Source organism: Cupressus sempervirens, chromosome 3, assembly GCF_028749045.1.
Source record: "Cupressus sempervirens isolate cs-2001-9-10 chromosome 3, ASM2874904v1, whole genome shotgun sequence".
Classification (NCBI taxonomy): Eukaryota; Viridiplantae; Streptophyta; class Pinopsida; order Cupressales; family Cupressaceae; genus Cupressus; species Cupressus sempervirens.
The window spans coordinates 822372508-822385850 of record NC_143120.1 but is presented as its reverse complement, the minus strand read 5'-3'; the positions used below and the strand labels follow the sequence as shown (position 1 = coordinate 822385850).

The following is a 13343-nucleotide window of genomic DNA, read 5'->3' as shown; positions in this document are numbered from 1 at the left end:
CCTACTCCCAAAGGGTGGAACATTCTTACCAGAGAAGAATACATTTCCACCATGCCTATTTGCAGAGGGTGGTCCACTATACCTACTTGCAGAAGGTGGAATGAGGGCTTTCACCTTATACTTCTCCCAGAGAAGAATACATTTCCACCATGCCTACTTGCAGAGGGTGGTCCATCGTACCTACTCGTAAAGGGTGGAATGAGGGCTTTCACCTCAAACTTCTCCTAGAGAAGAATGCATTAATAATTGAGATTTTCTCTTAACATAGACTCCCTCTCAGCAGGAACAACTTTAATAATTGAGATTCTGTCTTAACAGAGACTCCCTCTCAGTAGGGACAACTTTAATAACTAAGATTTTCTCTTAACAAAGACTCCTTCTCAACAAGGACAACTTTAATAACTGAGATTTTCTCTTAAAAGAGACTCGTTCTCAACATGGACAACTTTAATAATTGAGATTGTCTCTTAAGAGAGATTCCCTCTCAGTAGGGACAACTTTAATAACTCAGATTTTCTCTTATTAAAGACTCCCTCTCAGCAGGGACAACTTCAATAACTGAGATTTTCTCTTAATAGAGACTTCCTCTCAGTAGGAACAACTTTAATCACCATAATAAAATAGCTGACTATTGCATAAACTTGCAAAGGGTTGGACATCTTCCTCTATCACATAACCTCCCTCTGAAGTTGAATAGTCTCCCTTTGAATATGTATATTCATCTCACCGCTTCTTTGTTGCTCCTTGCAACAATGCGAGATATTAATAACTTACACTTATCAATGCTAAAAGCAATCACTATTTATAATCAATATTCAAGAGATATAATCATAAATACCTATCTCTTAATGCACACAAATATACACACAAAAGAGATTTTGTCTTGTGTCTGTACAGTCAATGCAATGCTCAGGGCATCAATATAAATTTTACTATCGAAAACCCGATCCTTATCATCAAATCTTCCTCACAACCCACATGTAGGCTTATTCACAACACCTCACCACAACCTCTAATGTTGTGGTTTATCTCTGTAATACCAAGACACGATTAGAAACACATTTAGCAACTTCTGTATGTATTGTCACCTCCAACCATTTCCAAACACTTGCACAAATTGCAACCAAGGTTACTTCTTTTTCACAAAGTAGATTTTAATCAATCATAATAGAAAGGATCATGTGCTACTGGTATATAAAAGATAATTTGCAACAGATTTAGGGAAGAAGCCAGATATATCCTGTTGACCAATAACTGTAGATTTCACTGACACTAGTCAAAATAATTAGAAAACAACAACAATAACAATTCATTCTCAATGTCAAGCCATCAATTGATAATATTGACTCAGTCCACAAAAATGTTTAACAGTCTCTTCAAGACTAAGCTGAATATCAGCAAATGAAAGCAACATAATCAATGTGTTATCTTTATATGATAATTAATTTCTGGAGAAGGTAATGATCACTATTCCTAGTAAGATAACATAGAATACTTATCTCATAGCCTTCCATTTAGATATTCAGACCTAAAATTTCAAGGGAAATCCAGAACTTGGTCCTTTTACTAGACTTTTGAAAATAATAAACCCGTCACTTCGCATAGTTCAGAAATAACATATTGACTTTCCAAAATTTGTTTGCTTTTCAATATCACAAATTTGCTTACCTTTCAGCCAGCCAAGAACTTGAATTTATAGAACATTTAAAAATAGCTTATCCCGCAAAAATATAATTTATAAATTTATAAAACTAAGAGCATTCAGAACAAGTATGCCTGCCAATCCTTTCTTTCATCAGATCAATTAGATGAGCAATAGAAGAATGAAGTATAGGGAAATCAGAATGACTCCTGTACAAAGACATGCTACAATCTCCTGTACTCTCGATAACGAAGACTCCGAGCTTGGTCGAAATCACGGATGATATTGAGACCATTTCCCACATTGCATGACACCAATTCATTTTTCGGGCAGCATCAAATATGTTCAGCACATCATGGATCTTCCATGTGTGAATCACAATTCCAGGTTGTCACTGGCTCCAAAATTCCAATCAGTTAACACCTAATATAATTCCACAATTCAGCTCCCAATTTTTTTTATCTACCTGCAGCAAGCCTTACGCGCAATGTTTTCAATGGCTTTCAACTTCAACACTTGTATCAATTTCCTACCAAGGAGACTGACATGGTAACTTGTGGGGCAGCATTCACTTTCCTCAGTTCCAAGTATTACAAGACAAACAATAGTCAAGGGCCGACGCGATAATCATAGAGAGGGAGAATAGAAACATCTAGAGATTTGACAGTCTTGACCAGTGTTTTGAGACTGTGCGAGTCCAAGTAGGACTCTGTGAGTCTAAGGCAGAGGCAGCCTTTCCGAGGCAAATGGCCTCTAGACTCTGACTCGGCCGAGTCCTGGCAAAGTCCATGTGGACTAGCTGAGTCCAAGGACTTTGCCGAGTCTCGAGCTGAGGACTCTCCTGAATTTTTTTCTTTTAAAAAAAAAAAATTAATTTTTTTTAAAAAATATAAAAAGATAGCGATTTTTGGAAGCTGTTTTTTTTTCAGTGTATATTAATTCTGAAAATGATGTTGTGGTATGTCAGGATTTTATTAAGGATTGAATCTTAAATCTTAAATCTTCAACTTTATATTATGTTATTTAGTTTTTTTCCTTCAGAAATTCGCTGTTATACTTATGTGCTCTATGTAAAATTGTGTATAAGCGTTAAGTAGCTTCTATTTATCTCAATTATTGTGTATTTGATGTTAATTGACTAAATGATGCATGAAAAAATTGTTAAATCCTTAAAAGTCTTTGAATTTCATGGGTTTTTTGATTTTCCGAGTCCTGGCTGAGTTCGGTCGCCGAGTTTGAGTCGGATTTTGACTTTTCGAGTATAAGGCAAGTCCAAGTCCCATAACTATGGTCTTGAAAGAGACAAACAAGTAGGTTCACTACGCACATAATGCACATCCAAACATCCATGAAATTGTTATGACAAAAGAAATAAAAAAGATTGACAATTTTCTTTCCAACTCTAGAGAAATTGACATGGCAAAAACATTTGTGACTTGACCTAGTCACCCCCAAAACTAAAACCAAAAAAATCCACTTGATAACAAAGCTTGAAAACACAAATCAAGCTGCCTTGCACGGGCCACACAGGAATCATGCTTAGGATGCACGGGAAACACACACACCAAATGAAATGCACAGAATCACAAAACAACGTACATGGCATGAATCAAATATCATAAAGAAGGAAACTCATAACTGTTGACCATGGCAGCTGAGACACATGACAACCGACATGAGATTTCATAAAAAAAACTTTCTGACCAAGATTTTTGTTATAGAGTGAACTGTCTTAAATATTCTTCAAGGGTCTCGATAGATGAAGATGCATGAACCAAGGCAAGAACATTGCATCATCAAGAAAACTACGGATACATGTTACCAACAATGTTCATTTCATCCTATGCCATTTCACGATGAACAAAACCGCTTTGGTAAGTGAACTTGCTCTCGAATATATTATAACGCGATCATCATATAATCTCTATTGATTGAGCTCGCAGTGATCAAGGTGCTGAAATGCATGTTGTTGCCAGCAGAGCATAATAATAGGAACGACTTCCATGTAGATGCCTCTTGCAAAGGACAATGTGTGGCTTCTGTGCCGTTCAAATTCCCTTGGAGAATCAAAGTTAGATTCGGCACCAAAACTGATCTTTCCAGTCATGCTCTTGTCAGCTTTTTGTTGTAGAGGGAAGAATCAAAAGTTGATCCATTTTGACAAACTTCCTTCCAATTGGTTGGGATTGGTCCAATTTCATCAACATGGAAACATTGATTCTTTGGCTAAATTCTAGTATGCAGCATGCTCAAGATTACGTGTTCTTCGACTGAGTCAGATTTGCGCTGAAGCAATGCACATAGTGCCAATGCAAACTTTGACTGAAGTATATTGAATATTGTTGAGACGACTTCATCCCTTCAGCTTTTGCCTTCTTCATTCGATTTCTACCTCTATTTTGTCATTAGTTTCACTGCCAAAGCCATGTTAAAACAAATTCCATAGAGATTTAAAATGGAGATAGAAAGAATCAACACAAGAAGAACTCCCTTATCGCTGATAACTTGGCTTTGATACCATGTTAATGTTTTTTCCCAGAAATGAAGATAAAGAACATTACACAAAAGACGCAAGACATTTACCTTGGGAAATCCCTCCAACTAAAGAGAAAAACCCAACCACACCAGCAAAACATGTCTTTTATTGATAACAAAATGTTCAAATACAAGGCTTTCACTTAATTTATTTACAATAAACCAAGCAATCACATAAATAGATTGCATAAGACTCTTCATCTTTCACACACGTCTCTAAGTCCCAAAAATAAGACCCTTCATATTTCCACACATTCAACACTTCACATTTCCATAGGCATGCCTCTTTGCATGATGTATGATACGTCTTTTTATATAATATTAACTTAAATATTCTCATAGATGTCTCTCTCAGCTGAAGGTGATCATAACAGTCATAACAAACATATTTCCATTTTATAAGAGCGGAGATAAAAATCTCTATCGCAGCTACAAACTTCAACAGATTGACCCACTCATTGGCATAGTTGTTGGAACTTCTATTCATCTCACATGTTTGATAATCTCTTGTAGAGAATCAATAAAGTCTACCCATGTAAGGCTCAATGCATGATATCCTTTTTTGCACTGTGCTTTGAGTGCTTGCCAATAATGTTTACTGTATTGGGTAAACGAATCAATGCACACAGACAATAGATAACATACTGGGTAAAGAAATTAATGCGTACAGGCAATAGATAAGAACAACAAAACTTCTTATATTATTCGCATATGCCAAAGATATTACATTATGCTTATGATGATGATTTACAATGACCCAAGAGGGTGTATAAATACTTTCCAAAGAATCTTCCCGAAGGGGTCCGTCAGCTACATGACAATTAACCGAAGGGCCCGTCGGCTACATAAAAAGAACCTTTCCGAAGGGACCCGTCGGCTACATAACAAGAACCTTCCCGAAGGGACCTGTCGGCTACACAATATTTACCTACGACAAATAGTTTGACACTAAATGGTCATTTTCAACATTTTGAAGATCTTGTTGACATTAGTAGCATTGTTGATGGGTAAGTTTTGAGGCATTTAATCCATACATCTAGTATCATGACATCAATGTTTTCTTTGGTTGTAGATATATCTAGATTGATTTGAACTTTGAAAGGATTTTGGTGTTGCATGAGCCATGTAGGATGCTGTAGTGGCTGCCCAAGGTAGTATGTGAAGTTGTGGAATCACTCAAAAGTTCCTAGTATTGTGTTTTTAAAGCATTTATTGAATGTCAAATAAGACTTTGTGAGTGTATTTGATGGCCACTTTCTTAAATGCTTATATGAACTTCCATGATTTGAACTAGGTGTGTTGAGTCCTCTTAGCTATTGTGTGCAGCTTTGCATTGACATGAAACAAAAACTTTATCTTGAGTATCAATCATCTGATTTCTAGGGTGAATTAGCGGATGATTTTGCAGATTAGATAGTAATGCAGCAAGGTCATAGAATGTATAGAGAAAAACATGCATGTTAACCATGTTAGACTTAGGTTTGGAAGTTTTATGGATGAGAGGCCATTTCTATTCAAGACTGAACAAGATGAATATACAAAGAAGTCGGAAGAGAACCTTTTATGCCTTGACTATTTCAGAAAATGTATAAAGTAGGTCATTAGACAATTGGGTTGTCAACTAGGCTCCAAATATGTGGATATGGGGTGTTGAGTGTGTGGGCTTATTGATGATAGATGTCAAATTTGTATGATGTTGTACTGTAGGGACTTGCTGTCAATGTTTTTTTTGTGTTAAATTTGTATGATTCTAGGTGGAGGATAATGTTCTATAGCACATAGGTCTCTAGGTGGTGCACTCATACAAAAGTATTGCATATTTATGCACATGCGCCATATGTTGTGCACATATGATCCAACTAGAAACTATAATCAATGTGTAAGTTTGCAAAATGTATGAGTGGTGCTGCACGAGAATTTTATACAACTTAACAAGGAAACTGTTGTGTGTGGATTCTCGAGTATTGTGTGGTGCATTCTTTATGAAGTTAATTGAGCAGATGATGTTGCTAATGAGAATGTGTTGCGCTCATATCAATCAGAGTTATTCATTTCTTTTTGGAGCTTGGATTTGTTGGAGTTGAGGAAAGCCAACTCCGAAGACGCCAAGATCACCTGCATGCGAACCTGTCAAAGAGAAGCCATAGAAGGGGAGGAGCATGGAGCACGGGCAAAAACCCTAAACGAACATGAGAGACACCATGAATGCAAACACAATGAGAAATGTATTTACAATAAGAAATGATATATGATGATTTGTTACAATGAGAGAGAGCCCGAATATAAAGAGCTCATGGAAGCTTGTAGAACAAGCTGGAAGGTGGTAGAAGATAAGTGTGACAACTCAGCACACATCCACAAAAAGTGGAATATGCTAAAAAAAGGAACAAACTCCCGAGTTGTCAACAACTAACCACTACATGCATTAAATATAAAATATTAAATAAATGCATGACCTAAGTAAGCTTAAGCAATAGAATAAATAATTAAATATTAATTATTTACTCTAACATCCCCCCTTAAGTGCAACTTAGGGAAATGCCTTAAGCTCACAAAACAAAGATGAAATGCATAATGGGTCCCAGCAACGAGGCCATGTTAGGTACCCATGTACAATGCAAGAAGAATGCAACCTCTGTAAGCAGGGAAAGAGAGAAAACCACATGGGAAAAACCCTCCCCCAGAAAGAGGTAAGAACCCAGTGAAGAGCTGAAGAAGTCTCCAACTAGGGAAATTGTCCCCTAAAACAGGAACAAAGAGTGATCATGAAGAAGCAGCATCACTGAAGCATGAAGAAGTCGCAAATCTGCCAAACTGCTGATCTGAAGAAACCTCCATGGAAGAAGAAGGCACGAACTGAGCATGTCTATATGGTAGATGATCCATCTCACCGAAATGCATAGGTAGCCAGCTACTGCAATCGCCTTGTATATAGGATCAACCACTAAATACATAGTTCACACTATCGAACCATCGAACCATGGATGCATTAGAACACAACATAACCCCCGCTTAATGCAGACGGGGTGGGATGACAGGCAACTGAGAAGGTGAGCCAAAATCTCCTGCAAACGAACCAAGAACGAGGAGAGAGGGAAAGAGGTACAGACACCGATAAAGACACGGTCTAACTGACTCTGCATGGGGCTAATGTTGTGGAAGGGAAACTCACTTGACAAAGGGAGAATGCCTAAAACAACAAACAAATAATCCCCCCCATGGTGCTTTATGAAAATAGTGCAAGTACACCTGACTCAAAACAACGTTCATGACTCCCGGAATGCAAAAGTGACACTTTATCTCAGTGTGAAACAAAAAAGTGCTTCAAAAAGATAGCTACAATGATCAGAACTGAAAAAGAGCTGAACCAAAAGAAAGTACAGCCGAAAAGAAAGCAAACCATGCCAGGAAAACGATCCTTGGGCCTAAAATACTCAAAATATCCACCATAGAGCAAAAATGCCAAAACTATGATAGAAAGAGCAGAGGCCAAAAAAGAAGAAAAAAGACTACAGTTCTGAAAAGTACACAGAACCAGCTTTCCAGAAATATAAAGTTTTCAAAAAACAGGCATGGGACGCAAAAGATATGCATGCCGGAGTCAAAAACAGGACTTCGGACTTCAATAGAAAAAACAGGACTTCGGACTTCAATAGAAAAAACAGGCAATAAAAAAGCATCAAAACCTAAAAATACTTGCACCAAAATCTCCGTCTCGGAACCAGCTTTCCGGCGCTTCTTTCGGATTGGAAAAATACCTCCGTATGCAAAAGTTATGGCCAAAAAACCAAAGGTAGGTCCAAAAGCAATCGGGAGAGGTGCATGCAAGGGCTGATGCAGTGCTGACGTCAGCAAGTCAGCCGATTAAATTTGACGGTTTGATGGCCGTCGCAGCAAAAAAAAAAAGAGTGCCACGTGGCAGTGCTGACGTGGCAGGGGTGACGTGGCGGGTCCACGTGGCAAGGTGCCACGTGGCGCCTAGGCCACGTGTCACCCCCGCAGTGGCTGACTCGGCTGCAGATGTGGCGCAGAGTTGTCAGGCGGAGCTGTCGGAGCGGCGGGCGGAGAACTGGCGGAGGTGGCCGTAGGGGCGGCGGAGGCAGAGGAGCCGCCGGCGGAGGGCGGCGGCTGGGAGGAGGCCGGGCCGCGGCGGAGTGCGGGCGGCGCTGCCTGCTGCGGCCGCTGCGGGCTGCGCGCAGGTGGCGCGGTGGTGGCCTGGCGGTGGCGCCCGAAAAATATATATATATATTTTTAAAAAAAATCCGTCGCTGCGTCCGTACGACCGTATGGCAGACTCCTGGAGGCCTCAAAAAATCGCCAAAATTGCCCTGTCTCCAAAAACGACAAGTTTTATATGATTCCTGACTGCAAACGGCCTTCCGGATCCAATGGTGATGTCCGTTTGGGCTGAAAGTGCTCCGAAAAAATGCTGATCCCCTGATTTGAAGAAAAATTGCACAAACAAACTAGGGTTTGTGACTCCAAATCACGGCTTCAAAATTTCTTCAACGAAGCAGCAGCAGGAAGGCTCTGATACCATGTTGGAGTTGAGGAAAGCCAACTCCGAAGACGCCAAGATCACCTGCATGCGAACCTGTCAAAGAGAAGCCATAGAAGGGGAGGAGCATGGAGCACGGGCAAAAACCCTAAACGGACATGAGAGACACCATGAATGCAAACACAATGAGAAATGTATTTACAATAAGAAATGATATATGATGATTTGTTACAATGAGAGAGAGCCCGAATATAAAGAGCTCATGGAAGCTTGTAGAACAAGCTGGAAGGTGGTAGAAGATAAGTGTGACAACTCAGCACACATCCACAAAAAGTGGAATATGCTAAAAAAAAGAACAAACTCCCGAGTTGTCAACAACTAACCACTACATGCATTAAATATAAAATATTAAATAAATGCATGACCTAAGTAAGCTTAAGCAATAGAATAAATAATTAAATATTAATTATTTACTCTAACAGGATTTGGATCCAAATTCCTTTATTTGACCAACTTATCTCTTGCCTCAGCTTGTTTTATTCTTGTTTCTGTGCCATCCTTATTTGAGATTTTAGCTCCCTTCATTCAATCGTCACCTATTGCAGATCTACTAGGACATCCTAAATATTTGAGTAAACGATCTCACGAGTATCAATGTATTTTGTTGTTGCTTCAACTATCTATTTTTCCTTACTTTGTCATTAATCCTACAAGACAACTTTGTCATTAATCCTACAAGACAACTTTTTGATTACATGTCTTTTTCATGCTTTGTAAGACTAATAGAGATTCCTCAACCCTTTGTACATGAGCACTTGATTTTTTTTCTACTTCACCAGAAACCATTTTCTCTATGTTTGGCATTTCTATTGTGAGGTTTTTGTCTACCACTTCAGCTTTTCCAAGAATATTTTCTTATATTTCTAATATGCTACTAATTAGTGCACTTATTATTCTAGTAGGTGAAGAATTGAATGAGAAAAATCATTTAGCTAGCTTTTTTCTTAATGTTTGCTTCTGGTTAGGCTTCTTTGGAGTTGGGGTTCTATTAGATGGTGCATTGTTTTTCTCAAGTTGCACAATTGTCATTCCTGCTATTTCTGTGATGGTTTTGCAGACACTTTTGTTCTTCCTTCTTGTGTATGATATCCTTGTCGTTTGACCGTTCTCCCAAATTCAACTTCTCTCTCATATTCTAACTAGTTTATTAGTCTGCACCTTTTCTTGCAGTTCCTTCTTGATGAATACTTATCTAGGAGACAACCAATTTTGGGGACTGAATTAAGAGTCAATGGCTTCAAGCTGGAAGTCATTGTATAAAACAAAACTAGGCTTCAACACAACTTACAAGACATCAGAAAAAACATAACAGTTCTTAAACTAATCAGGTCCAGTTGCTTTCAGCTTGAAAAACAAAAATAGTATGAGTATGCATGTAGGACTTCCCAAGTAGTTGTTTTGTGAAAAAACTTGCCAATACCTGCGGAATCTGTGAGTACTCACTGGGTATGTAAAGTATGCCTAAGACATTCAAAGTGATTTGTAGGATTCTTTGAGATAGTGGGCAAGAAATTGTGTTGTCATGCTTAAGAGACGTGGGGTTCATTTTTCTTATCTAGCCTGCCATTATTATCGCCAAATCTTTGAGATTAGGTGAATGGATAGATAGGGTGCTTCTCCCATATGTCATACATATCAAAATTTACCTTCGTTTTTATGCATGTGAAATCTACCTTTGCTCTGACTAACTCTCTTATAGGCAATCTAGGATCTGCTTTAACTATTTAACAATTTGTTGGTTGCAGCATGGTTGTGGCTCTATCCATTACTTCCCATGTTCCTCTAGGAGAATTTATTATCTTTGCCCTAAATCTATTTTTTTTCTTTCTGGTCTCTTGATTATTGATAGGCTATGGCTTTTAAAGGAGCTGGGCAATACTTTGTGCCACTTATGCTTATCTTTGTAGTGATTGTGTTTGTACATGTTTCATTTTCCTATTATCTAGTTATGCCATCTTTGTAGTGTTTCTCGGCTTTTAATTATTTGCTGATATTCCCTTCTTATGCCTGGATAAAAATAATTAAATCTAAACTAGATGTATTCCTAGAGTTGTGTGAAAGCAGGGCTTATTGGTCGAGTCCTCAAAAACATTGGCTTCCAGAGGTGTTCAGATTTACTGATGGTGTTTATATTTCTTTTTCGATCTCTTTATTATTGATGGGAGTCATACAACACCTTCAGATGTAATTTTGGGCTTCCTCCGACTCCAAGATTCTTGGAGGGTCTATTTTTAGTGAGTTGCCTAAACTGTGACCTGACCAAAGAGAGCTTGCGAGGTCTGGTCAATCCTCACCTCTTTCTGATATTTAGAGAATTATTTTTGCACTGCCTACGTTTTGTAGGTAAATTCCTTCTATGCAATCCTTATCACATTATGAATTATACAAAACTTGTATTGCTTGGATGAAGAAGGTGCAGTATATTAGAAAGATTTCTAATGCATCCACTTTATGTAGAAAATTGCATTCAATAATTTGAATATTTTAATTTAAATTTGTGAATTCCACCTGAGTTACCTGTGAGGTGCAGTGTATTAGAAGGGGTTTTAAAGCATGCACACAATTCACTTAGAATTTTGTACCGAAATTTGATTATAAAGAAAATAAAATTATTGAAGTTCCCATACACCCATCAAGTTGGATATGGTATTTTACCAAAATTCAAAACTTTGTCATATTTCCTAGGGATGCAGACCTGAGGCCCAGCTTTGGAAGCCCTACTTTTTCACCACCTGAGCTCATCTTATTTGACAGACAGAAATTTGAATATTATTCCTTAGTTGGGTTCTTTCACAGCTCGTAGGATTCTATACAGTTTTCAAGGTCTCAAACATTTGGAAATGAAATTTTGTGACAGTCTTGAAATAAAATAGATACAAAGGCAAATCATGTGTCACACATCTACTCAAATTTGAAACTATTAGTTGCATGAATTTACATCTATGCTTAAAGTCTTAAAAGCCTTACATCACAATTTGGATAGAGGGTCAAATTTAAATGAATAGATCCTATATAGTGGAATGGATCAAATGATAACCTAGCAGTCTCTATGGATAAGCTTTACAAGAGTTGACACTATTATCTTGGAATGTATAACATGGACATGACTCCAGCATTTACACGCGCATTTAAATTCTATGGAGCTGCCCGCATGATAGGGATCCATGAGACCTTTCTATACTGGTTCCAATGATATTGTTCTCGCGAAGAAAATATTTTATGTAAGAAAGGCCCAAACATTTTCTTTTTTGATATATTTCCCACGGTTAGTGTATGATTGAAGTATTTGTACATGACATTAACCACCTGAGTTACGACCTTTCTTTAAGTCTTGACACTCTTTAGTTGTGATGAACTGCAACAAATCACTAAATTTCAGCGAACTTAACCTTTTTCCTTTGATAATTGCAGGGAGTGTGGATCTAGCTCTGAATCTGGTAGTATTCTTTGTTGGAAACTTCACAAAACTGATCAATCAAAGGTTGCTACTTCACTCTTGCAGACCATATTGGTTCACCTTTCTAAAAAGATCAAATCAATTCCTCAGAATTATATTGCCTCCTAAGTTCTGTTTTTCCTTGCAGTTTATACATGCAATTTGAGCTTTTCTTAATTATGTGATTTTTTTGATATATTAAATGACCATTTTGTTCCTTATTTGCATGTTACTATGGCCAGGCATCAAAACTAAAAAGACGGCCCCTGAGAAAATCTGGCTTGCTAACATGGGCTGTACCTTGTGCCAAGGCTAAAAGATGAATACAACGATCTATTCCTTATGCCAAAGAAAGCATCATACCAGCTCAACTAAATAAATGGGATGCATGCTTGAGTTACGTTTCTGGTTACATCTTGTACAGAATCCAAATACAAGCCCACAATAATAATAGCAGTTGTACAAAATACAAAAATGCAAAGAGAAGGAATCGGGCAATTTAATTCATCTACATTGTTTAGAGGTAGGATGTAGTCATCATTCAAGGTAAAGGAGCTTTCTCAGGTCCCCACTGAGCCGGTATATTGGATATGTGTGGGGACTCTCCTTGCACCAACAAGATGGACTTTCACCTTACCTTTATATTGTTTTATTTTTTAACACCTCATGTTTCAATGGGATCCTAGAATTCATCATTTGAATTATAATTCCTGCTGTCTATTTCAAATTTATTTAACTGTACATTGTATTTGGATCATGTATGGGATACTAGACAAAAAAAAAGCAATACTTCGTGTCATGTGTAAATTGATAATTTTCTGTGCTCTTAAGACCATGAAAACTTTAGGAAGCAAAACATATTACTGACATATGGTTGGTTAATCTTCATGCAATGACAAGTAGATCTTTCATAATCATCAAAATATTTATTGCAGATTCCTTCTGAGAAAAGACATGGGAACAGCTATTGTATATATGTTTGGCAGGTTCAATAAACTAATGCAAATTCTTTTTGAAATGAAGGTAACTAAAAATTTAAAAATGCCAGTTGGAAAAACTTACAATAAAAAAAGATACTCTGAAAACTTGCCAACTCACTAAAATAGCCTATAGCTATCCGGCCTGGGGGAAGTAGGTACCATCTTGAGCACAGAATACACGATCAACTTGTT

At 37.7% G+C, this 13343-nt stretch overlaps 1 protein-coding gene across 1 annotated transcript in view; it reads left to right on the top strand.

The window, feature by feature from the left end:
* LOC149569310 (protein STICHEL-like 1) overlaps positions 1-12958 on the top strand; it is a 35515-nt gene extending 22557 nt beyond the window's left edge. Inside the window, exons 5-6 of the mRNA XM_089822027.1 lie at positions 12147-12216; positions 12414-12958. Coding sequence (XP_089678153.1) covers positions 12147-12216; positions 12414-12494 — 151 coding nt within the window. The 3' untranslated portion in view covers positions 12495-12958. The remainder of the gene's footprint in view (positions 1-12146; positions 12217-12413) is intronic.
* The last annotated feature ends 385 nt before the right edge of the window (positions 12959-13343 follow it).